This window comes from Accipiter gentilis, chromosome 19, assembly GCF_929443795.1.
Source record: "Accipiter gentilis chromosome 19, bAccGen1.1, whole genome shotgun sequence".
Classification (NCBI taxonomy): domain Eukaryota; kingdom Metazoa; phylum Chordata; class Aves; order Accipitriformes; family Accipitridae; genus Astur; species Astur gentilis.
This window is the reverse complement of record NC_064898.1, coordinates 17443603-17469962: the sequence shown is the minus strand read 5'-3', so window position 1 is coordinate 17469962 and position 26360 is coordinate 17443603. Positions and strand designations below refer to the sequence as shown.

The following is a 26360-nucleotide window of genomic DNA, read 5'->3' as shown; positions in this document are numbered from 1 at the left end:
TGCTTGATGCAGATAAAGAGAAATTATTCATGAGACAATGGGAAAAAAAAAGATGTAGGAGGATGAATCACATTGGAAGAATAGGAAAAAATGAAAGTGGGGGCAAAATATCTTGAGCATGCTGTGTCATCACCAATGAAAACTAATTTGCTCTGTCAGTGGAATACTGTTAACTCCTGCTTGGTTAGACATAAAGCATGGTGGAGTAGGGAATATTTCAGTCAAACTGAATGACAGCAATTTTTGGAGAAAGAAAATGGCTCTCATTACCTTTTTTCTGAAAGGGAACTCACTGACTCTTTACATCTAACGCTGATTTGCAGCCAATTAGTGTGCAGTTGCACAACTAGAGCCAAACTCCTCTTGCGGTTAGCACTGCACAGCCCAATTGCCTAAGGCTAAAAATAAGTGAACACAGAGAGAGTCTAAGTTCTCTGGAGAACAGGATCACAAACTTTTAGTGAAGACATACTTTATCTGTTAACATTGTAGCTAATTATAGGTATTTTTCTTTCTTCTCCCAAAGTCTTATGATTCTATTATCCGGATTACGTTTGCTTTGAAACAGACTAGAGGTGTTTCAGTAAATGAAACCATACTTGCTTTCATGCAAGATACATCTTTTGGGAGCTGCACATTAACCTCAGAACAAAAACTCTCTTCTTCATCCAATATTTGTGCAAGTACTTCAAAAGGTGGCTGGAGAGATGACCTGAGCTCAGGAGAAGCCTGGGAGTCTTCCCAGCCCCTTCTGAAGAGGACAGTTGTTTCCAGCCCATCAAGGAAAGGAGATGATAGGTACAGCTATAAGCTAAGTCAACTTTTTAGCTGCTAAAACACAGTTTAAAAAAAAACAAAGGTGTAATTTTGTCTCTATAAAAGATAATAATAATTATGCCACAGGGTTTACATCTATGAGTTGATACTTTTTGCCATCAAGTCACTGTGTGGAATAGACCTTATTCCTACGTTATCATTTGAAAAATAACCCTAATTCTCAGAAAACCAGTCAATTAACATGAAGACTGTTCCATAATGAGCTAATGATAAGCCTTTGAGACCTGCTGGTCTCTGGCCTTCCCATCAAGGGGAACATTTCAAAGGTGCTCCAGCACTTTGTGCTGCAAAGATCACCACTCTTGTAGAAATGCTTCCTGGGCTCTATATCAATCAGTAGAAGAAAGGCAACCAATGCTCTGTTCTGCCCATGTGAAACTAGTGGCATAAACCAATTATTTTTACTTCACCGCTACAGTCCAGAGAATTCTCTGACAAATTTCTCCACATTTCTCTTCTGATTTTGTGGTAATAAGATCAAAGCCCCAGGTGAAGGGACATTATCAACACAAGTAGTCCTTTTATTTTTAAAACCAAGTTAAAAGTAATGCATTGCCATATACATCTGCCCAATGTTCTTTTAGTAGTTTTTTTGTTCTCTGCAAATAGACTTTTCTATTTTATAGTCTATCTGTTCCCTCTCTTTCCAGATGAAAGACTACAAGAGCAAACAGATTCTGGAGTGAGGCCCAAGAACAATAAAAAACACCAGGTAAATGAACTTAATCCACCTCATCCTACCAGTTATCACAGTTGGTGTTGACTATGTAAACAGGTTCCTCCATGAAGAATAAATCTAATGAAGCCTAATATCACACAGATCTGTGTTTAATGATGCTTACAGCCTCTTGTTTCCTTCCCTCCTTCAGGAAAACTACCCATCCATCTCCTAGAAACTGAAGGGGCAAAAGCTGATGCAAGCTTTGGCTGCTTGCAAGGTTTGGGAGCACGGCGGCTGGACCAGCACACTCCACAGGTGAGCGAGATAGTCAGAGCAGATGACAATCACACAGGGTTCATTTGAATGCCTTTCCCAGAGTCACAGGGTTGACAAAACTTTAAAGAGTCTCTCTCACAAAATTTTAAAGGTAATAGCTATGCCCTCTGCCAGACTGGTGAATTGGCCAGAACGTGTTTGAGGTCATTCAAAGGTGATATGACAGGCAAAGATCCACGTGTGCAACTATATAATTCATTGCCACCTGCCATTGGTGACCGTTCCCACCCCTCTGGGAGCTGATTTTGTGTGCCAAAAAGGACTGTTGTAGTTAAAACCCAGCTGGCAATTAAACACCCGCTCGCTCGCTCCCCCCAGTGAGAAAACTCATGGGCTGAGATAAAGACAGTTTAACAGCTAAAGCAAAAGCCACGCACACAAGCCAAGCAAAACCAGGAATTCATTCCCCACTTCCCACGGGCAGGCAGGTGTTCAGCCATCTCCAGGACAGCAGGGCTCCAGCACGCGGAATTGTTACTTGGGAAGACAAACGCCGTCACTCCAAACGTCCCCCGTTTCTTCTTCTTCCACCAGCTTTATCTGCTGATCATGACGTGATATGGTCTGGGATATCCCTTGGGTCAGTTGGGGTCAGCTGTCCCGGCTGTGTCCCCCCCAACTCCTTGTGCCCCCCCAGCCTCCTCGCTCGTGGGGCAGTGTGAAAAGCAGAAAAAGCCTTGGCTCTGGGTAAGAACTGCTCAGGAGTAATGAAAACATCTCTGTGTTATCAGCACTGCTTTCAGCATAAATCCAAACACAGCACTATACCAGCTACTATGAAGAAAATTAACTCTATCCCAGCCAAAACCAGCACAGCATATCAGGCTACAAATCTCAAATTTTCCAGAAGAAAATGTCACCAGGGAGAAAATAGGGCAATTCATATGCAATCTACTTTGCAGAGAGAGAACAGAAACTTGACATATTTATCTATCAAAAAGAAAATTCAGCAGTAATGCAGGTGTGATTATTTCACACCTCCCTGAGGAATGGATGCAAAGGATTCCCCCTGTAATAGATAAATGCCATAGCAAGGCACAAAGGTTATAGTCTGAAGCTAGGACTATAAGGCTGGAAATAAAAAAGCAGTTTTTAAGAAGTGAGGGACAACTTAAAAACAGCAATTGACATGGCAATCAGAGTAGATGCAGTGCTGAGAAGGCAAAGTCTCTATCACAGCTTTAAAAGAATAAGTACTATTACAGAGATACTTTATATTCCACTCCAAAGCCAGCTGCAGGAATTATTGGATATTTGAGATCTTCCATGTTATGCTAAAAGTTCATTTTGACTATCATAAGGTCATATTTTGGCCCTAGCATCTAGAAATACACAAGCCAGAAAATTGATGTTCTTGCATAATGACCTGATGCCTTTTTGTTTAAGGGCTAAGGTTACTGGATGTCAGGTAACAGTCTGTAATGCACCGGGCTCAGGTTTGGTAATCTCCTGATCCCTTTTTCATATCCAGGCTCTAAGAATATGTCAATATTGTTGTCTTTACACTTTCACACCTGCTCCTTTTCTTCTTTCAGTCTCTAGCCAAATTGAGAAGGAATCCAACACTTTTTGCTGAGCCTTACTAAAAGCAGTTTATGTTTTATTAATACACACCCATTTCTGCTTCAGCAGTTGAATTATCCAGTAATGAGCAAAGGAAGAAGTCTTAGTCCCTTACTCATACTCCTGGGCTATATACCTTTTCCTATTTTTTGCAAATACCAGTTAAACTCTGTGAAGTATGAAGTGAAACCAGCAAAGTAGAAGTGTATTTTTTGTGTATTTATACAGCATTTTGCAAAATATATTCTGCAGGTTTTTTTCTTATATTGCCTGGCAGGCTTTTCAGCAGCATTTCATTATCCCAAACTGCATTATTTCTTGCAGATATTTCTCTATATATGTATTAGATGTCCAATAAAAACTGATTTAATAGAAAAGTTTTTTAAAAATGCTCAGATTTGTGAGCTGTAGGTAATACAGTTATTACAGGAAAGTTTGAATGCATTTACCTTTATCAGGCTCCAATTAAAGACATCGTTTAAAAGTCAGATGATAAAAGCAGTGTTCAGTGAGGCTGTGGGAGATTCACACGAGGGGGCAAAGAAGGTTCAGCTCAAAAGAGAAATGTATTCCCAAAGAACAATTCAACTAGCCTTAATCAGGATGTGCTGACAGAAAGAGGTATTGGACTGGGTAAGAGCTTCCAAACTTCCAACTTCCAGATGTTTACAGCTAGACAGAGCAGGGATAAATATATTTTCAAGCAACAGTTAAGTGCTGGCAGGGATGATCTAGATGCCTTATGTATCTTCTGTTTCTGCTTTCAAAATAGATTTGGATACACAACAATAAGCTCATCAAACTAGTCCTGAGCATGGACTTTCCATCCTAACCCTGAGCAATCCCACCAAAGGCAAGTGCCGGAGGAGCTGCTGCTGCAGGATCAGGGAGGGAAACAGCACACCGTTCCCAGACGAGCACGCAGTGGGATGTGTGACAGAGGAGCACATCAATAGTCCAGTTGGTGAAAACTGGGAAAGAGAAGATCAGAGCAGGAGGGATGCCCAGCATCTCAGGAGCAGAGCTGTGCAGATCTTTTTGGAGACACCTGATTGCATAGGGTCATAAGCCCATCTCCAGTATTCTCCACAGTTGGGGCAGGAAAAACTCCTCAAAATGCCCTCCAGTTTCTCCAAAGTGACATGCAGAGTCCAGAAAAATGACAAGGTAAACAGAAAAGATGTCTCCACGGTGAAGTAAAGAAAGGCGAGGTTTTGCCAAAAAAAAATTCACTGACGTGCCATGCCCCGGAACAGCCTGTGTTCTTACTATGTAAGTATTGAGCCCTAAAAATAAGATTTAATCCATGTTTAGGCTTTGCATCAGATCTGAAACAGGAGGAAATTTTACCTAGATGGAGAAAACAGTAGAACTCCAGGCCTCTGGAAAGCAGATAGCCCAGATGGAGGACAGCATACTAGTCACACCATCAGGCATCTGTACCCAAGCCCAATATTCACCTGCATGATCCATGCCCAGTGACTGTACTTCTTCAGTACCCTGTTTCTTCCTCCACCATTTCTTTGTCCTCTATTTGTTTTCTGGGCAGGAATTAGTTCTTGCCAGGAACTTAATGCAAAAGGGGCTTCAATGTGTGATGGGAGCCACCTATCTGCTAAGGAATTTGTAACAGCCTATCTAGAGACTAAGCTGAAAACACTGCAGTTCTGAAGCAGCCATATCCTAAACAGTTACAGTAAACCATAAAGGTGTTTGTTTCTTGCCAGGAGCAGTCTCATGGAAAGCCAGCCTTTGAAAACCCAGTGAGTGCATTTACACAGCTATTACTCAAAGATAACTGGAATATAAATGAAAATTAAACTCACCCTTAGGTAATAAATTTACCTTTCTCAAAATTAATAGCTTAGGAGACCATAAATATTTATGAGAAAGGAGGAAAAAAAATGGAAAAAAAAGTCAGGTAGAACTCATAATTTGTTCCTTTGGAGTATTGGGTAATAGGCACTAAAACTGACTGACTGTGAAATTTAGTCTCTTCTATCTTTAGATATTACCTTTCAGTTCCAGAGTCTTCTCTCCATGTGTCCCCAGAACAGAAAGCCCAAGAAATTAGAAATTAAAAAGTCTAGAAGATTTTTCAGTCTTCCAGAATTTGGCCAGTCCTTCAGGATCTGGAGTGTCCTGCAATCTGCTACAGGAGCTTAAAATGTTTTGAAATACATGTGATCTTAAGAAAGCACCTACTTACTCATGTACCCATAGCTAGAAAGAAGTAGATACCTTCTTCCATTACCTCCATTCACTGCAACAAATCAAGGATAAAAGTTCCGAGACGCCTAGCTGGGGTTATAAAAAGCAATAGAGACAGTGGGAAGGGACGTTTGAGACAAGCAAACATTAGGTGATGGTTCCTCAGAACAATCTGGCAGAAAGATTTCTTTCCTAATGCATGTATTTACATCTGCCATGTGTTCTATACAGCAGCGAGAAAGAAAGAGGAAAGGACAGACCAAGATCTGCAGGTGTTTGTCCAATACATGTTGAGGGCTCTGCTCGGAGCCCCTTGTGTTGGATTGCACAGTTTTTGCAGCACAAGGTGAAGCATTCCTAGATATTTCAAAACTATAGGTAATCCAGGAGCTCCTCACGTGACTGCAGAGAGCAGTGATTATTCATGAAATAAGCAAATGAAGAGTGAAGTTACACTTGCAGATGAGATAGTCAAAGAAGCATAGAGGCTTTAGGTGTACATTATCCTTTGTTAGTTATAAATCCTCCAGACTGTTAATGGCAGTATGACCCCATATCACTTATAGTTTAGGAAAAATGTAGGAGAGTCTTACCAAAAGTTTCTATGATGTACTAACTTTCTGTTAAGAAAAAAAAAAGGGGGAAGATACAATGAAATGCTAGTGATGTATTTGGTATTTTCTAACACACAGCAATGACATTCTTTCCTTACATGGATGAAGCAAACAGAAAATTATGTTACCTGACAAAGTTTGATGGAGGTAATCGAACATGAGACAATACCCACATAACTGCTCACGTACTATTTTACAGGGGAGGGTACATTGTATAGGGAAGGTAGAAGCTAATAAATACTTGCAGCTTGCAGCAAACATTGCCTGAAGTGAGCCACTCATATCCACATTTATGTATGCAGAGTACTGAACATCTGCCTTAATTATCTAACGGGTGGTCCCTTCCTAATAATAACTGTTGATATGAGCCAAGAATCCCAAAAGTAACTAGCAGACCCGGGGATCTCCCTTGCATGCCTGACTTGAGGCAAAAAAGAGCCTGTATTTCAGACAGTTCTGGGTAATTGCTGCCCTAGTTTTGATCTTTTGATAGGAATACATTGTATTATTGCTCTTGAAGTGTCTTCCTTCAGTAGCAAGAAGAAGGGAAAGAAGAAAGAAAGGTATCAGTTATTCTCACCTGCTTAATTGCCACAGTGAGCCAAATCCTCACTGAAGCTGATACAAATCTGAATTATTTCCTCAAAGCCTAGCACACTGGAAATCTATTTTTCAGACATGCTTTCAAGACAATTCACAGCAAACTAGAGCTGTTTATAAGTGAGAACACTGAAGACCAGAGGAGGTACACTCTTGAGGGAAATGGATTTATTTGCTGTATTTGCCTATCGAGCCCAGCACCTTGTCTTCAGTGCTAGTAAGAGCTTTACTTTACTTTGTTTGATTTCAGAATACTGTGATGGCTTAGTATCTTTTTATCTTTTCATTCATATTTTTTTATTGAACATTACTACTTCTCTTGCCTTACCACTTCATCTAACTCGAACATAACATGGAGAGGGACAGGTAAACCATGCAGTCCCAACCGAAAAAAGAAACCATTTCTTTTACAAATACAGAGAGATATGACAGTAAAGACTGAAATATGGCAGTCAACAACCACTGCAAAACCAGAAGCTACATAGTTTGAAGGGAAAGTCTCTAGGCAAGCTGGAGTCTTGTTTGCTACCATATGGTAGTTCACCTCACTGCAGGAAAAACTGCACATTTCTTTACCTAAGACCCAAAAGAAATAAACTGCACTGGGAAAATACTGTTATGTCAATAAATTTTGCTGGCATTGCAATGTCTGTAAGGGATCATTTCTCTTTGAGTTTAACAACGTGACTGCAGTACAAAAATTGTGACGCCAGCCTGGCCTTCAGCAGTTCCAGGACCCATAGCCCTGTTCTGTATCAAAAATGAAGATCATTATTATTCAGGACATTGAGAAGGGTCATCCTGCTGTATTTTAATTAAGAAATGTAGCACAAACTTAAAATTTAATAAAGTTAATTTAACAAAGGAAAAAAGTTCTATACTATGAATTAAACGTGCAGGCCTGTAATTAAAATGTTTGACAAGCTTCTTACAAACTGTAGCATTGCCTCCAAAACAAGAAAATGCCAACATCTACAGGACAAAATCATAGAAGCTGTAAAGAGCAACTGGCGCTGCATGTGACAGTGTAAGGTGAGGCATGTTACAGAAATAAAATGTAACATGGCAGAAATGCATTTGTAAGGAGGAAGGATAATCACCTGAGGTGGCTGAAACTGATGGAAACAGAAGCTGTGTGCTCAATCGAGAGGGAGGGAAATCTCAGGAAGAACAAAAGCTTGACTGTCGGATGCAGATTTTTACAAATGAAGCAAGTTCCAGCAAACCTATGTAGTCTGAGGCTGCAAAAAATAGGTGGGAAAGATGAGGAGTCCAGAAACAGCCTGTAAAGGCCCTACGGAAGAGCTGGGGCCACTGCTGGTTGCTGTAGGATTTTTCTCAACAGCAGTCAGTCTTGTGAGGTATGACCTCCATGGGTTGTCCCACGCACGAGGGCTACATCCAGAAAGGCTTTTCACCTTCCAGCCCGGTTCTTCATCTCAGCTTTTTCAGCCGCATTTCGGCTGAGACATGGCTGTGCTGCAGGCACAAGAGCACTGGTATTTTAAGGAGGTTTTAGCAAGGGTGCACCTGACAGGTTTCTTTCCTGGAGTCCTCACCTGAAGAGCTCCAGGCTTTCTGAGCCAAACTTCCTATTAGTGTCTCAGGTTATTTCAGGGCATGCCAGGAGATCACCTTTTCTCTCCAGTGCCTTGAGCAACTTTGTAGGACTTGACAGGACATTTAGTGCCTGTGTTGTAGGCAAAAATAGCTTAAATTGTGAATGCTAGGAGGCAGCAGATAATTAGGTGTCTATGTGTGATGGGGGCTGAATGTCCAAAACTGAGCTTTTGAACTCTTGAAGTAGAAGGCTGCTACTTGCTTGCTGCAACTGGTATGGGCTGGTTGTAAATCTTGATAACACCTGGATTAAACAAAAATGGAAAATCCTGAATCCTCCAATTAATAAAGAAACCTGAGACAGAGCCACAGGTCAGGAGGCTCATCATGTGTTTTTGCTTCTGCACATGGACTATTCAGACGGGAAAAACTAGGGAGCAGTGGTGGAAAAGAAGGCTTCCTGAAAAGAAGTCATCTTGGAAAGAAGAGGACCAGGGAAGTTGTGGATGGCCCATCACTGGAAGTGTTCAAGGTCAAGTTGGATGGGGCTTTGAGCAACCTGATCTAGAGAAAGATGTCTGTGCCCACAGCAGGAGGTTGGACTAGATGGTCTTTAAAGGTCCCTTCCAACTCCATCCATTCCATGATTCTATGAGGAAGAAGGTGAAGAACCTGGCAGGAGGAAGGATCCTGGAAGTGGGGCAGGTCCTGGAAATGGGAGAGATGTATGGACACAAACACTGGTGGGTGCCCAGGGACCTCAGCCAGTACTGCCCAGGACTAGTAACTGCAGCACCAGCCAAAAAAACTTTGTGCCCAACCTCCCTGCTGGGAGGGGAAGTCAGGACCCAGTGAACATAGCACTGGGGGGGTAGTGAGAGAATGAAGGTGAGATAACCGAGTAGGGCAAAACCTCTGATCTTGTTGGTAAATAAAACCCCGAATCCCGATTCACTGCGGGTTGTCGCTTACAACCATTACGCTTGTGGGCACACGGTCTCATGGTTGGTTGGGGTCTATTAAGCCAATAGGGACCTCACCAGGGATCTACTGTGCCTGGGGCCATTATGCGTGTGTTCAGAAAGCACACAGGTCCACTGGCTGGGGGCTTTTGTGCCACTGTTGCACGTGATCTTTGCGACACCGCTGTTCGTGTGATCTTTGGGACCACTGTAAAGGTCCCAGAAAGGGCACATGTGGCTCAGGAAGCCTTCTGAGGAGTTTTCCTGCTTCCCACCTAAAGTAACAACCACAACAACAATTGAACATGCCTTGTTTCATTTCTTAGATAACTCCACTGAACAGAGGCACGTTTTCTTATTGAAATCACTGTCAACCAAGTCCTTAAACTCCCTCCAATTCTCATCTTTTAAAATCAGCTGTGCCAACTGTGTTCAACAAAACAAGCAGAAATTTGAGATTCTGGAATAAATTAGTTGAGATATGTGTTTATGATATACAGGTGTTTCGAATGAACAAAGCAGAGCATAAATAACAGCCCACAGCATGATGATAAGCAGCATGATTTAGTCTAAAATTGAGAGCCAGGGACAGGGCAAGCCTTGCACTCTGAGCCAGGAAAGATCACTGGACACAAGGCATAGCAGTGACTTGCAAGAAAATTGCTTAGACAGGAAAAGAATGGGTAATTTTAATAAAGATATATGAAATATATTTATATATAAAAAATGAGAACCTTTCACCCAAGCTGACATGACTTCAGCAATTATTATAGCAATATAGAACTTCAAATGGCAGAGAATTCAAGCTAAAAAATTATCAAAGTAAGGAATCCCTAAGTGACAGATAGGGTGAAGCATTAGGTTGGGACGTCACAAAAGTATCCATGGACTCAGAGTCAGGAGGAAGAGCATTCTGGTGCAATAACTCTGCAGAGGTAGTGTATGCACCACGGGTTCTGACAGAAACTTCAGACAACAAAGAGCTGTCAAATGAGAGCGGAAAGCAAAGAAATGAATCTGATCCAACTCTCCATGCAAAAATTTGGAAAAGTCTGATCAAAGTTACGGAGATTAAAGCAAAGTAGTACCTGTGTTGTAAAAGCTAACACATATGCAGGAAAACCCACATACTACATACTCCTTCAAGGACAGCTTGTAGGACCGACAAGGTGAAAGAGGCCAAGTTCTCACTTGACAGACTTATTCCCTGTGTACAGCTGAGTTGTATTTAGTCACTTCAGTGATAAGAAGTTTCCTGAGCCCTAGGCTGACACCCTTCAGAGCCTGCCCAGCTGTGGGAACAAATGGATCCTCTCACTTGTGTGCCGGGAGAATTACTCCAATACTTCACATCAGTATAAATCCATTAACAGCAATAGTGTCTCTGAAGGGCTTTGAAGAAGACGGTGTAGCATAAATGATGCTGAGAGACTAACTAATCCTCACAACGATTTTATTATCCGTGACGAAGTAGGAAAAAAAAGCACTGGGCTTGGTTTCCCAGGACTCTTTGGTTTCTCAGGGCTGGCAGTTGAAAACAACAACAAAAAGCTCTGTTCTGCAAAGCAATTGTATTAGATAAGAAAATGGTCAAAAATAATCAGTAAACTCTGAACTTTCCAATGGTATTTTTATGTCAACATTTAGAGGAATGGATACGTTAAAGATATGATTGTTATTTGAATTTGGGGGTGTTTACAATACCATTTTGGCAAGCTGCTGAAAACTATAATACAGAACAATCAGTTCTGAAGTGTCTGTGTGCAGGTAAAGATGGGAGTGCTCCCAAAATAAAACTTTGTTTCTGAGTGCGTATGTTAGAACAGAATTGAAAGAACTTCACTAGCTTCAATAGTTTGAGTTCACTCATTCAAAGTCAGACAAAATCATAAGGCCAGGAGTAAAAGATTGTCTAGCGTAATTTATCCACAGAAGTCATGAAAAGCACTTCACAAAATTCTACATCCAAAAATTTAAAGAAACGATTGAGCTGTTGTATTGGGTTTGCGTGGAAAGGTTTTGGTAGCAGCAGGGTTACAGGGGTGGTTTCTGTGAGAAGCTGCTGGAAGCTTCCCCCACATCCAACAGAGCCAATGCCAGCCGGCTCCAAGACGGACCTGCCGCTGGCCAAGGCCGAGCCCATCAGCAATGGTGGTAGCGCCTCTGGGAGAACAGAGTTAAGAAAGGAAGAAAAAAACTGCGCAACAGCAGCCAGGAGAGAGGAGTGAGAAGATGTGAGAGCACCAGCCCTGCAGCCCCCCAGGTCAGTGCAGCAGGAGGGGAGGAGATGCTCCAGGCGCCGGAGCAGAGATTCCCCTGCAGCCCGTGGGGATGAAGACCCTGGTGAGGCAGGCTGTCCCCCTGCAGCCCAGGGAGCTCCACGGGGGAGCAGATCTCCACCTGCAGCCCGGGGAGAGAGGACCCCACGCCGGAGCAGGGGGGTGTCCGAAGGAGGCTGGGACCCCGTGGGAAGCCCATGCTGGAGCAGGTTTTCTGGCAGGACCTGTGGACCCCGCGGGGGACCCATGCTGGAGCAGTCAGTGCCTGAAGGACTGCAGCCCAGGCAAGGGACTGATGCTGAAGCGGCTCAGGAAGGACTGCAGCCCCTGGGAAGGGCTCACATTCGAGAATTTTGTGGAGGACTGTCTCCCATGGGAGGGACCCCACAGTGGAGCAGGGGAAGAGTGTGATGAGTCCTGCCCCTGAAGAGGGTGAAGTGGCAGAGACAATGTGTGATGAACTGACCCCAACCCTCATTCCCCGTCCCCCTGTGCCGCTGGGGTGTGGGAGGTAGAGAATTCAGGAGTGAAACTCTTCCCTAGGAAGAAGGGAAGGGTGGGGGGAAGTTGTTTTGAGATTTGGTTTTATATCTCATTACCCTACCCTGGTTGATTGGCAATAAATTAAGTTAATTTTCCCCAAGTTGAGACTGTTTTTCCCATGATGGTAATTGGTGAGTGATCTCTCCTGTCCTTATCTCAACCCATGAGCCTTTTGTCATATTTTCTCTCCCCTGTCCAGCTCAGGCAAGGGGAGTGATAGAACAGCTTTGGTGGACACCTGGTACATAGCTAGGGTCAACGTACCACAGCTGTTTAAAAAACAGTAAAGAAGCCATTATGTAAAGAAAAGGTGTGCTGGGGGACACATGTACCCTCTACTGCAAAATCAGAGACAGGCCAAAACTGAGCAGTATCAGGCAATGAGATTGAGCACCAGGAGAATCTAGTATTCTCAGGGAATATGAGTGGGGTCTGTTAGGAGCTGCCAAATCTGGTAGCAGAAAGGAGGTGAGGCTGCCATAGTTCCATGTCACCAGGTCCAGCCCATAATAAGGCTGAGCACATATTCCCAATAAGCACAAGTACGTATGTGTACACACTCACACACACTACATACATATGCAAGCAGCCAGCAACAAAGATCAACACAGACAGAAAACACAGTGCTCTCACTCACAAACAGCACCAATGGCCTGATCCTGTTCCCCTCTCTGGCTGATCAGGATGAAAGGCTGTTAGTGAAAAAAATATAAATATATATATACATGTACATATATACACATATAGAGACACAATATGGACCTCTCCAGCTTCTGGTTTCAGGCATCCAGTCTCCAGTTGCTGACACCGAAGGGAACAGCTATAAATGGAGTTTAGTGAGAAGACAGGAGAGACTGCACTGGTCAGGCACAGGGCATGGACAGACAGACACCTGTACTGACCATCCCCTGCTCACATGTGATTGACTGGCCTCTTTCATCTCTACATTCATAGAATCATAGAACTCCTCTATTTTTCCCAGAACACTTTGATCCCTCCCTTTTCTCACCTTTGGTTCCTACCCTAAATGTCCATAACAAGTCCTGTACAATCCCAAAATACACTTCCTACATGTCCCACAGGGTGTCCCCTACCCCTATAAGCAGTAACACCCTGGGTCTGTGGGGTGATCCTGGGAGAGCATCTCCAATTGACTCATTCTGATGGTTTTCACACCTGGACCACAGGCCAATTGCTGTCCTGTGACAGCGCTGGGAGCAGCTGGGCCAGGGGCTCCATCCCTCTGATCAGGTTACTGGGGTTCCCCCATTCCTTTGTGTTTACAGAGATCAGTCTTTAGCCACACCATCAGCCCCAGCTCTCTTTCCTTCTCATTGTTCCACAAGATGGGCTCCTCAATCATTTGGTGCAACCTGTGAAACTTGCTCTTTTGAGATAAACCCTTAATAAGGCCTTATCCTGTAGGAATGAAAAAAAGGGTAAATTTATCTAAAGTGGGGTTCCATCCACCCACAGCCGTGCCTCTGTGCTCCTTCATATATGTGGAGATGATCCCTTTGCCATATAACCTTGCAGATTCTTGTTCTGTAATTTCAGAGGCATCTCCTTTTGCGTGCACTGAAATGTTTGCTGAACTCAAACTAAATGTCTATTTATATGCTGCTTTCTACACCCCAGCTATTATCTGCATGGAGTGATTCTACAGAATTGTAAATTGAGGTCAATTCTTAATTGTTAATAAAAACATTTTAGGAAAAACAAATTAAATCAAGAGTAAAAAAATTACCACTACCAGATGGTACTCACCCAAGTGTTCTAGGAGAACTCAAATATGAAATCACTCAGCTACTAACAGTAATTATAAACTAATATTTAAACCAGTCTTAGTACATATGTCCACCGGTGTAGTCAGCTCACAGATCTATATTATACTAGTCAGTACCATACTGGAATCTAGAGGGTAACTTGGCTAACTCTGGGCAAGATTCAGACTTCTCATGCCATGTAAGATGGTCCAGGGTAACCAAAACATCTGCAGGAGGCCTGTAGATTATACACAAAAGGATGGAGAAGGTTCTTCTCCCTTCCTGAAACCCTAACAAAATGTTGCATTGGTTTCTCCTGTAGACAGCATGAGAAAAATAAACTATAACAGATGTTAGCTGCATTGCTTAATTTTCTACCAGAGGATACTTTGACACTTGAGAAACCTACAAGGAGCAGAAATACAGATTATTCCATACAGAACAGAATAAATTAAAGCAGAAGAGTGGGAGGTCTGACAAGGCTCATAATACATTCCAGCAATTATAGAATGGTAGTGATGTACACAGCTTCTCCGTATCATCTGGAAACATTTTAATATCGAATTAATAAAATAATCACTTTTCCATTATGCCCCTCTTACCTTTCACTCTACCTAAGATTAATTGAGTGGAGTCCTTCAGGTTTTTCACCAACTAATCTCATTCCTCAGTTCTAGCTTGTAGTTTTCCAAGCGACACCTTCCCATCTCTGTCAACATGTTGAGACAGCACAAATCCTATTTCAATTCATCTTCATTTAAATACATATTTTGAAAAGAAACAATATGTAAATGGCGGTGCAGTTCTGCAGAAGGCACAATGGAAGATTTTCAGAGAGCAATCCAGGGATGCCTTACGTTGGTTGGAAATGTTTTAAATTTATTACTTTAACATGGAATTAGGAAACAGGCAACTACAGTATGTTCTGAGGTAAGCACATGGGAAATATTATAGCAAAATATTTGAAACAAATTATTCCATAGGTCTGCAGGTCAAGGTCCTTATTCAGGTGTTCAGAGTTTACTACAGAGCAGGGTCATCCAGAACGTGGACATCATGATCTGGATTTTATTTTATACCTCTAGCTTAGGAATCCACCCTCATCACCACCCCATGAAAGAGGGTTCCTGAAAACCAATTACAAAAAGGCAAATCTTTATTGCCATAAGCAATGATTGAAACAACTGGGAATGTATGAGAGCATCAAAACGTCCATGTGTGATTAGCAGATATGCAAAAGATCTGAGTTCTTCCTGATCAGCAGCAGGAGACAAGGCAAGACAGGGTGGTAAACCACCACTAGTATTTCAGAGTTACACACCCTTGTTGCCAACGCAAGCAGCATGACTTTTGGGGGTATTCTCACTAGGTTAAATTTAGATAGCATAGTGCACATACAGACGTCCGTATGTGACCTGGGTGTCTAAGCTCCTATACTAGTCATTGAAGCCTAGACTGCAAGTCAGCACACTTGAGATGCATAAAAATGGATCAAGTTCAAGCCTCAAGACAGGCATTTAGTGTCATCTGTAATGCCACCGTATTTCTGGGACATTTGCATGGAGCTGCACAGATATCACCAAAGATGTGACTTATGGGAAACCTGAGCAACACCTGAAGATGGCACAAGGTACTGTGTTCAGACAAATTACACCCCCCCACACCCCCCGAGTGGCCGGTCAGCTAAATTTCGCTAAGCTCCATTACTACCTATATGGTCCAGGGGCTCAGTCTAGCTGCCAAGCACAGGCATGCACTGCCCTTTGGGATGCCCCAGTGTATCTTGCCTTGTCTCCTACTGCTGCTCGGGAGAGCTCAGGTCTCTTGTCAGATCTACAAACTGGATGGATGTCTAGACGCTCTTAGGCATCTCAAATAGCACCAAATGAGACTTTGAAATGAGATTTATGGTCAATGAAAAGTCAGCTCTTGAGCTTATCTGACAGTCTCGAGTCACTTGCTTGCCATTCCCATACCATTGCATTGGTAACTTCAAAGGTAAATTCTGCATTAAGACAGCTATTTCTTCTAGTGATGCAGTAGCGGTGACAGGCAGGATACCAGTGAGTTAGCAGGGTAATATTATTGTAGTCTTTATTGATACAGAAGATTTAAAGCTACAGAACATTAGGCAAACCCACCCTCTTACTTGCCCAATATTTGAGGATGAACAGCTACAGACAAGAAAATGATCCCGTTACTTACAGTGCAGCTAATGATTAAATTACATTACAACCATTAACAATATTATATTGTAAAATATAAGTGCAGGTACAGTATATAAATACAATAGCTTTCTGTTCCTTGTCAGGAACATAAGCCAGTCACATACGTTTTTCAGTTTAATTTAGCTTGCGCTAAAGTACATTTCCATCTTAAATATATATTAATGTAAACCACACCTATTAAATCTCTCGGTTTCACTCCCTGCATCTTAACTTGCAACTTATATTACAGTACTTTAAAAGCTGAATGAACACTCTTATTATTCAGAAGAGGTTTCTGTCAGAATTTCCTATCTTTTAAATCTTTGGCAATGTTTCATAGGAACACTCTTATTATTCAGACTTAGTAGCTTTTTACTACGTGACATTTTAATCTTATCCAAAGCACAATACTCTGATTCCTGACTCTTTCTATTTGAAAGAGCAAGCCACAGAAATGCATTGTATGAGTGTTAAAGTAACAAAAATCCTACACTGTAGGAGAAAATCAACATTGTGCAAAATATATTAATTAACATTTTAAAGATTCAAAAGATACAACATTGTTAGACACAGCAACACTGGCCCACTGCATAAACACATTACTTCATACCTGGTCAGTCAGTGGCAATACATCAGTCTGAAAACCTGCTCCTCGACAGGCTGCTCCCCGGTCAGACATGGCAGTAAGACGTGTAAGGGTTTGTATTTGGGCCAGGTTATCCAAAGTTTGATGGCTAAGATTAGTTTCCTCAAACCTATCAAGCTTCTAAACAAGTCACCTGACTTTCAAAAAGATACGAAGCATTCATCTGGGTACCAAGGCCACCTACTTAGGTTCTAGGTACCCAGCTCAGCAAATCTTCATTGATAGTACCGTGTCAGTATTCACTTGCACTGGCCAAAAATCACCACCAAAACCTGAACTGGTCAAGTCCTTCTGCACCATGGCAGAAGGTGGCAGAGCTGCTCACCAGGACGCAATTGATGCAGAAAAGATGATATGAATGGACTTGACAGTCCTTTATTCTCCAAACACACATGGGTAGGAAGATGCAAAACTAACACAAAAAATAACTTTCATTTAAATCCTAACAGTCCTACTAAAAATGTTCCATGTAGAAGTATTTTATGTCAAGTAAAATATGCTACACAGAAATACATTCTATCAGTGTGTAGCATATGGTTTAGGTAAACAACAGATTCATTATGAAAACAGATGGAAATACTTAGATACAATGTCTTTTAAAACAGCCTAAAGACTAAAAAACCTTTTAAGACAAAAAGCTGCCTCTCCACTACCTTTTGCCTCTCTGCTAACTACCTGTGTTTGCTCCTCTGTGGCACTTTTATATGAAAGGTTAATTCTATAGTATCATACCTGCAGGGACTCATCCCTTTAAAGTGCCTGCCAAGTATTTAACTTTGTCCACACTAAAATGAAAATAAGAACATTACTCAGAACTATTGCTTGAACTAATACATGCAGTTTGAACCACATGCTGTAACAAATCCCTATCAGAAATGCCCTCATCAACATGGAGATGAAAGTGCTCAAATACAGTCACCATGTGGTAGATGACTAGGGAAATATTCTGAAAAGAAAATACAAATACAGATATATCTAGCAGTATATTACTCTAGCACTGTAATACCAAATGGTAGATTACCAAATGGTAGATTTCTGAAGAATATACTGAAGGCAAGCAAAATATTACGTATATTTATATCTTAATTTGTATGAATACAGTAAAGAGGTTTGGCATACCATATTTCTTGAGGGAATATTATAATTAAAAACATTCCTTAGAAAAAGGAGTTTCTTCATAACAGGAATGAGTATGATAAATACAGTTCTATTATTGTACAAAATATAGAGTGTTTTTAGAAAACAAGACCAAAAATAAAGCTTTATCATTTGGAGTGAAAGTCACCTATGAAGTGTGAGCCAGCAAGTCAAATACGAACCCTGAAAATCAGGATTCCAGGTGGAGACTCAATGCGCAGGCTTGCTGAACAAAACTAATTTCTACCCAATTACTAACTTATCAACTTGTTCTTTTTTTCTTCCAAAATAGACAAAAGCAGCAAAAATCAGTAAAGGGCATGTTTGATCCTATTTAAGGCAGAACATAAGAATGCAAAAATAATTATTTTCTGTTCCAATAGAAATATAGATAGGCAGTCTACAGACTTCTAGCAATAGGTTAAAAAAAAATACAGTATTTCATACATTTGTACAGTTGAAATCAAGGATAAAGAAATGATGTTAAAAATGGGTCAGGACAGCAGTCACCAAAATGTACAAAAATAAACTGCTTATCATTTGTGGTGTTGAATGGTTTTGCATCCTAAAAGTAATATTGCTCTGATAAACAACATCCTGTAACTTTTCACTCAAAATCCTAAAGGGATATATAATTACTTTCTAAAAAAATACTGTATTTTCACATGTATACCCTATGTCTCTCATAAACCATACCTCTCTACAAAGTACCAGTAGTTGAAAGCAAGTCCTGAGTCACTTCTTCAGACAACCTGCAGGCAGGTGGTGCGCTGGAGGAAGAAAGGGCTTCAAACCAGACATCCTCAGTGCCCTCCCCAGCTCACCGTGCTGTGGAATCACAGGATCTTTCACAAATAACCCACAGCTTATACATGTGAAAGCATGGCACAAGCTCCATTCTGGAAAGTAGTGTCTCATCCTAAATGAACGTCGTGTATCTTTAAGCTGCTCTGGACAGTCAGAGTTCTGTGGCTCTATCGAGCATCACAGTTGCCATTTCCCTGGAGTAGGGGTCTGGCCATGCTGAGCAGATCATGGTACAGGAACATATAGTAACAGATCACGTAAGATAGCAAGAACACTCCTAACTGGTTGAATTTTGGTGTAATAAAAGATCCAGCCTGTACCTCTAAAACTTACCTTACGGTCTTGTCCATTCTTCTGCTTAAATGTTAAGATGGTCAGCATGAAAAAATGCCTTTATACTTACTGTTGTAACCCACCACCAGCAGTTGGTCTGCTATACTAGGCAGGAAGGGCTTGGTCCTTCCCATTGCTTGAAAAACTTCCCTTGGAGCCAATGTGAAAAAACTGAACAAGAGTCACAGTCATTCCGCACAGTGCACCGATTCCGGACATACCAAGTCCCAGGAATCAGAGCCAGGCAACTGCAACTACCCAAAAATTTCTCCATGACAAATATCTAAGTCCCCAGAATGGAAATGAAAAACACAGTTGTGATTTTTTAAAACTAAGGTGTCTCTGGTTCACTGGGGTGCAATTCACCCTGTCAGAGACAGCCAAGAGAAGGTCTATGCACCACTGAGCTCCCACTCCAACCCTTACAACAGAGCTGGAGGGAAAACCGTAGTGCCCAGACTTGCTGCCTGGATATGATAAATGGAGTGACTTCCACCTTTTCTGAGGAGAAAGGCATCTTGACTTCCTTATAAAAATTATTCTTTTTTTTCTCACAAATAACCTAAAATCATATTTCCTTCCTATATTCATGTATATATTTTAAATCCTGATGTCAATTCAGTTTTTCACTAGATGAGCAGAGGTTGAGAGCAAAGGGGTCAATTCAGGTAGCGGATGGAAAGGAACGAAGGAAAGAACAAACAACAGAATAATAAAGGGCTGCATGCTATTTTTCAAAAATTCATTTAAAATCCATGGGAATTTGTCCCACACGTTGGTCTGCCACCCATCTAGAATTTCTTGATAAGGAACAAAATAGTTCATAGTGCCTGGTTATTACTTTAAACCATTCAGTAAGTTTGTAGCATTTAAATCTGCAGAGATGCTCTCTGTTGCATTAGCTAGAACTGTGGATGCAGGATAAATAATTTCTTCAACCGTCACATATGTCCCTGTTAAAAATCCAACAACTCCAATGACAGCTATAAAAATGTCTTTAAATACTGTCCATAAACTTAAGTTTTCCTTATAGAAAGTGAGGATTTCAACCAGAGGTGGCAGAATAAGTGCCAGAGTGCTGCTGCTGACAGCGCCGACAAAAGAAATCACCAGATCTAGCCGAGGGATCAAAACTGCGACAGCACCTAAAACACAAGAAGAATAACAGTGGCTTCAGATTCAACATCCTCATGAAAAACAACACCATGACAAACACATAATCTAGTGGTTCAGGCTTTTTAAAAACTTCCATCATTCACTATTTTTCCAGCTACAAGTGGTGTGCATTAGACAGATTAATGCATGTATTTGTGAGTAAAATACATCTTCGTGCTCACGTGAGATACTTGGTTTCAATTCTGAATTTCTGCACGAGCGCGCAGATCTTAAAGTGTTCTTACACTTACAGAGGTAAATAAATTTGGCCTGCAAATCATAAGAGAAATGAGAAATATGAAACTGTATTGAGACATTTTACTTTTTTGGTTCTTGTTTTTTATGATGAAAGAATAAAGTTCTGGAAGAGCAGTGGAAGGGTCCGTTGCATGCTGCCCAAGAGACAGTGGGCAAAATATATTTATTTATTACTATATATATATTACTACAATATATTAATTACTATATATTACTAATAATCTAAAAGTGACATACAATTGTTCAAAATTAACCAAACCCACTGGCCACTTGGCAGTCTCAGAATCATTTAAGTCACTTTTACCTACAAACTTGCCTCTTGAAATATCTTGGTCTAACAATTGCATTCAATTTGTAAAATGCCACTATAATAGCTGCCCAGACAACTGAACGAGAACTTAGCTCTGCCAAGAGACAAGTCTGAACACAAGGCCCACCAGACTTTTAGCACGGCATGGCTGGTCTCACCTCCTGAAACTATACCATTCATAGAAACAGAATCCATCAAGTTGGAGCAGAACCGCATCTGGTTTTAACCCCTTCAGCTGGCAAGACTAGGCAAGGTACCCTACTATTAAGTCAGATACACCAGTTGTCATGTAACGTTTTCAGTCCTGTATTAGAAAACAGTTTTCAAAGGCCAGCTGAGCACAGGCCTCTATATGATCCTCTGTATTTGGTGGAAATGTCTTTTTTCCCTTCCATTAATATACTGCCTTCTAGCTGTCAGACATTAGTGTAAACATCCACAGGATCTGCCTGCTTGCCATTTTCTATCACTTCTCATCAAGACAAGGAAGCAATCAGGAAGAAAGAGAATGGGGAAAACTGGTGTAAACCCACTAGCAAATCAAAAATATCACATAATATGCTTTGGTTCTTCCATACCTCCCTTCTTAACTCTTAAGCCATAACAAAGCATGTTTGGCTTTAGAGCAACTCCTCCACTAACCAATATTATGCAGACAATGTTTATGGCAATAAAAAAATGGAACAAGCGTGAGGATGAAAACCAGAAGGTGCATATCAGCTTTATAATTTCTCAAGATAAGCTTTCTATTTGCAGAGCATCTTTGCTGTGGTAATAGGTAATAAACCAGCTGCCTCCAATTCTGACAACATCTGATGATGAAAGGTAACATACGCAATTATGTTAGTGTTGATGTTCTCCATCAAGAACATCTAACTTGGGGAAAACTGCATTGACAAATCAGCTCAAAATTCACTTACAGAACACAACAGTTATCTGCTGCTACCAGGTAACCATTTGCTACACATTTTACTAAAACCCCTAACTACAGAGATCTCACATAAAAAGGAGGCAAGACTTAAGTTATAAACCCACAGAGGGATAAAGGATTCTCCAGCCCATCCGATTTGAAAGAAGCATTTCATGCACAAATCTGCCAAGAAAAATCAATTAACTTGTTCTTGCTTGTTACAAGTATAGTTTATTAACACTTCATGATTCTACAGAGGTATGAGAGGCACCATGTGGCCAAACGAAGCTTGGGCAGAGATAGAGGTGTCCTTCAGGAAACCTTAAGAACACCCTGACCTTCAAAAATAGCTAAGTTTTTTATCTCTCACTGTTACGATGGACCTACTCAATGCCAAACTGTTTCTTCCATTGCATGAATGTGACATTTAAAGACTGGAAATGCCACACGTTTATGCATTTTCTAGGACAAAGTTGAATGGGACAAGAAAGGAATTATGCCAAAGTCAGTAAGTTACAAGTACCCACCTCTCTAACTTTTGCAGCCATAACTGCATTCAAGCCATAAGACTAGCCACCATGAATGCCCAAACAACGTAGCATGAGTGCTCAGACCAGACTATTTGGCAAACGTGCTTGATACATGCAGAGCAATGCACAGCCTGTAAGTGAAAAGCGCAGCTGAAGTATATTTGCAACGACTGGTAAAACTCTCAGCTAATGAATGTGTTGAATGTGTTCTTCTGAAGTCAAAGAGAGAGCTGCACATTTATTATCTTGCCAATTTAATAGATGTAGTGCGTGTATTCATTAAACATAGATTTTCAACTTCTGTAATAGACCTCTTTCAATACTACATGTCCAGAATTTAGAAGGTACTCATTAATTTATAGTTCATAGTTTTGTTTGAAACATTCTGCTTTATTACAAATAATAAGAATATTCTTCTTTTTTTTTTTTAATTGGAAAAAATAAACCTACAGTTTATAATTGCTTCAGGTTACAGAAAAGCAAAATGCTGTTTGTTTGGATCTTGTCAAATGTTTGTCTGGCTCATATGAATTTGTATGAATCTGGATATTGCTGTGGAAGGAAGTTTGGAAATGTGTCTCAAGGTTTTCATAAGTGTCTTACTCATTCTCTAACAGTCCAAGAGAAATACACCTCACGTTTATTACCCACCAAAGAATGTCCTCAAAGTTAAGAAAGGGGTCCATTTTCCAGGAGAAGAAAACAAGGGGCATTCCTACAGGTAGGGAGCCTGATTTTCCCAGCCATGCATAGGTTTTAAAAATACATCATCAAGAAGAAATTCTGAACCTTTATCAACAGTCATAAAACTTTCTGGTTTGGAAGCTCTGGGAATCTCAAGTGAAGAAGTAAGTCCTACAGTATTAATATGACTCTTAGTTTTCGGCCAACAGTTAAATTGTCTTCAGCCTCGAATAAAAGAGCAAGGGCCAGATCGTGGCGGTGTGCTCGCACCACCTCCAGCTTAAGCCATAACCACCCATGGGGTTTCTGATGGCTGCATCCAGCTTACTCTGGGCTTTGGGGGAAGGACGGCAACATCTGTAGTAGCCAAGGGCTATCTGGTATGCTGGCTTGCGGGTACGCAAATATGACTATAAGCCAATCACCTTTATAAACAGTAGAGAGCCCAGGGTCCGCTGAGCTCTCCTGCACCGCAGCGGGCTGCACAGCAGGACCTCCCCTCGAGTAGGGACACCTCTCAAGGTTAGTCCTCAAGGTTGAGAGATTCCTTGCCACAACAGATTCTCAGTACGTGATTAACAGCGTGCTAAACTTTGAAATCTTAGCTAAGTGATATAAAGGACTGATTGTGCATATATAAACCTGTAGACAACAACTTGACCAAGTCTGGGACTAGGAGTGGGTCCAGCTGCACCGACTCCTCTCTGAGAAGGAGTTTAGAACACAAGGGGGTCCTTTCTGAACCTTGTCACTCAACAGGAGGGTCTCCCCAACAGTTCTGTCTGACCCTGTCCTCTGCGCAGTTAATAATCAAGTGTATCTTGCCATCAAATCTTGTTAAACCACTGTTGCACTTACCATTGAACTTTGTTGTATCAATGAAGTGTATTGTTGCTCTCTCTTACGAGTGAAGTGCGTGACTCTATCTGCGACACATACGAACAAAGCATCCCACAGAGATAACAACAGATAGCATCATATTGCTTCTACCCTAAACTCTGCAGTCTAATCTCAAAAACTACTAATGGACTTTCCAGCCTCTCTTAGCTATGTGGTCACCAATTTGTGTCAGCTGGGGCTTTCTTGGGGGAGGAATACAATAGCAGAATGTTCCTATTTTCTTGAGGAACTTATCACCCCAGTGGAAAGATATCTTTGATTTTATTCTGTTTATTTTATGGTGCTGCTTTTACAACTTTCCTTGTTACAGAATCAGCACATTACTAGCCAGACTTGCTTGCCAAGGTAATTTCAATGAGATTGCTGGGAAAAAAAATAGTTTTGCCATCTTTACTACTGCCCGGCCTAAGTGCTTTATAACTGCAGATAAAGTCAAATATGTGATTACCATACTCCAATACTTCCTCTAGTATCAAATACTGACCTACTTTATTTCTACCAAAAAGTAATGCACATGCCATGCTAAATTCTTGAGCAAGATGGGCACTGCTGTAGTTAGGACCTATGGATCTAAGTAAAGATTGAATTATAATTTTAGTCCTGTCCATACACAGATCAAAAGCAAAACATGTTATGACTTCATCATGAGATTTTAATGATACAGCTCACTTAAAAAGCCTTTTTCCATGTTTCTAGTAGGACTTAATTGATTTATAAGCATCTTATATGAAGCCAGAAAGTAATTTTGAAATTTAAAAGGCTAATACTGATAATTTCTACTAAATTTTATTTTAGCCCAATAATAAAGCTGTTTAATATTTCTTTACTAAAATCATTAAAAGAAATTACTTTCCAGATAGTACCAGGTTTTAGATTTTATCTAAGTATTCAAACATAATTCTGACAAAAACCAGGTCAGGGGTATTTAAGCATGTGCACCTGAAGAAAAGAAGTAATACATATGTTACCAGATCAGTAGTATGGCCCAAGCAATTTGTCCAAACAGCAGATTTTATAAATAAGCATGGTGAAAAAGACTGAGGCCTTCTTAAGTACAAGAAATGCTGGATATTACTGGGGAGTGGTAAATTCACACAGTTGAAGAGCAAAATAATTGGCTCAAGCAATATACAACCAATTTTCTTTAAAGGCAGTGATAGTGCTGAAGAGGTCCCTCTTCCGCAGGATGTCAGCACACCACGAAGTTACTCTCTATTTGTACTGCTTTTCCAGGACCAAATCAGAAGACTGAAGCATTGATATATTAAAGATGGGTGTCTGACATACATACGACTTTCTAAAAGCACAAAACAAAATTGTATTTTAAACAGACAGATGCCTATGATGTGGCAAAGAAAGAGTCCCTTCCAGGAAGAAAAAATGCCTACAATTAAACATTTGCCAAAGGATTCTGCCTGTAGGCGAAATGGCACTTCAAAATATCAGCCTGAATCCTCCTTCCTATTTCAATATCCCAGGCTGTGCTCTCTGTCCATCTTTCCTTACTGCAGTAGTGCTCCGCCAGTCAAACTGGCATCCTCTTCTTCCCTTCACCCTACTGCATTGTTTCCCGTATCCCCTGCCCTAATGCAGCACCTTCATATTTTCTTCCAACTCACTCCTCCTTTTCTGCAACACTCTCCTCCACATCACCCAAGTTATTTTCCTTTACCTCCTAAGAGAACAGAAAACCATTTCTCTGCTACAGAGTACCCCAGAAGGCTTTAGCAGCTTTGGCTGCAAGGAGTCTACACGTGCAGGCTGGACAACTAGAAAGTCAGGATATCTACATCTTCTCAAGTGGTCACTTGAGCAGGGGATCTGTGTCGTGTCTTCTGTGCAAACGTATTTCCGTGCTCTGTACATGAGTTATATCTTCCACCTTGGCTTGCAGGCAGGCAAAGTAGTCCGTGCTACCCCTTTGACATCAGCTGGACATCACAGACTCATTTAGAGAACCACAATAAATCATTTATCTCTCTTTTATAAAACAGTAACATACTACATCACAGTTAAAATAATTCATATTTTAAAAATAGATGACAAAATGTAACAAAATTTAGTGTTTCAATAAAAAGCTGTTCATTTAAATAAATAAATAAAAAAATAAAATAATGCCTTCCCTGAGAGTTCCACAGCGGAAACTAAACTGCGTTTTGATACGTATGTACAAAGGAATACTAGACCAAGTAGAAACCTCTCACTAACCTGAAGATAAACTAATGCAAATAATCACTTAAGGGCATTTACGAGTAATTTAGAGAGCTTTGCACACAGGTAGAATGGAATCTACGTATTGATGGATGCAGTTTAAAAAAAGGATTTTAGATAAAGATCCTGATATTACATAATTGTGAATTAGAAAACTATTTTTTTCTGGCTAGAAATGCTAATTAACATAGAGTTTGAGGTGGTGTTTGTTTTAGCTATTCTTTGAGACATCAAAAGACTATAAGATACGTACAGAAGATAATTTCTTCAAAAATTATTTAGATTCAGTTTTCACCCAAAATAATTTTCTTAACCTAATTTCTTAAAAAGCATGGTTTTA

General features: G+C 40.8%; 2 protein-coding genes across 3 annotated transcripts in view; both read right to left on the bottom strand.

Annotated features, from left to right (window-relative positions):
• Window positions 1–26360, bottom strand: part of TAF1D (TATA-box binding protein associated factor, RNA polymerase I subunit D) — an 815997-nt gene that overhangs the window by 427942 nt on the left and 361695 nt on the right. The gene's annotated exons all lie outside the window — the stretch shown is intronic.
• SLC36A4 (solute carrier family 36 member 4) overlaps window positions 18850–26360 on the bottom strand; it is a 118417-nt gene continuing 110906 nt past the window's right edge. For both annotated transcript variants that reach the window (XM_049823608.1, XM_049823609.1), the window contains one exon: window positions 18850–20207. In XM_049823608.1, the coding sequence (XP_049679565.1) occupies window positions 19900–20207 (308 nt within the window). In that variant the 3' untranslated portion in view covers window positions 18850–19899. The remainder of the gene's footprint in view (window positions 20208–26360) is intronic.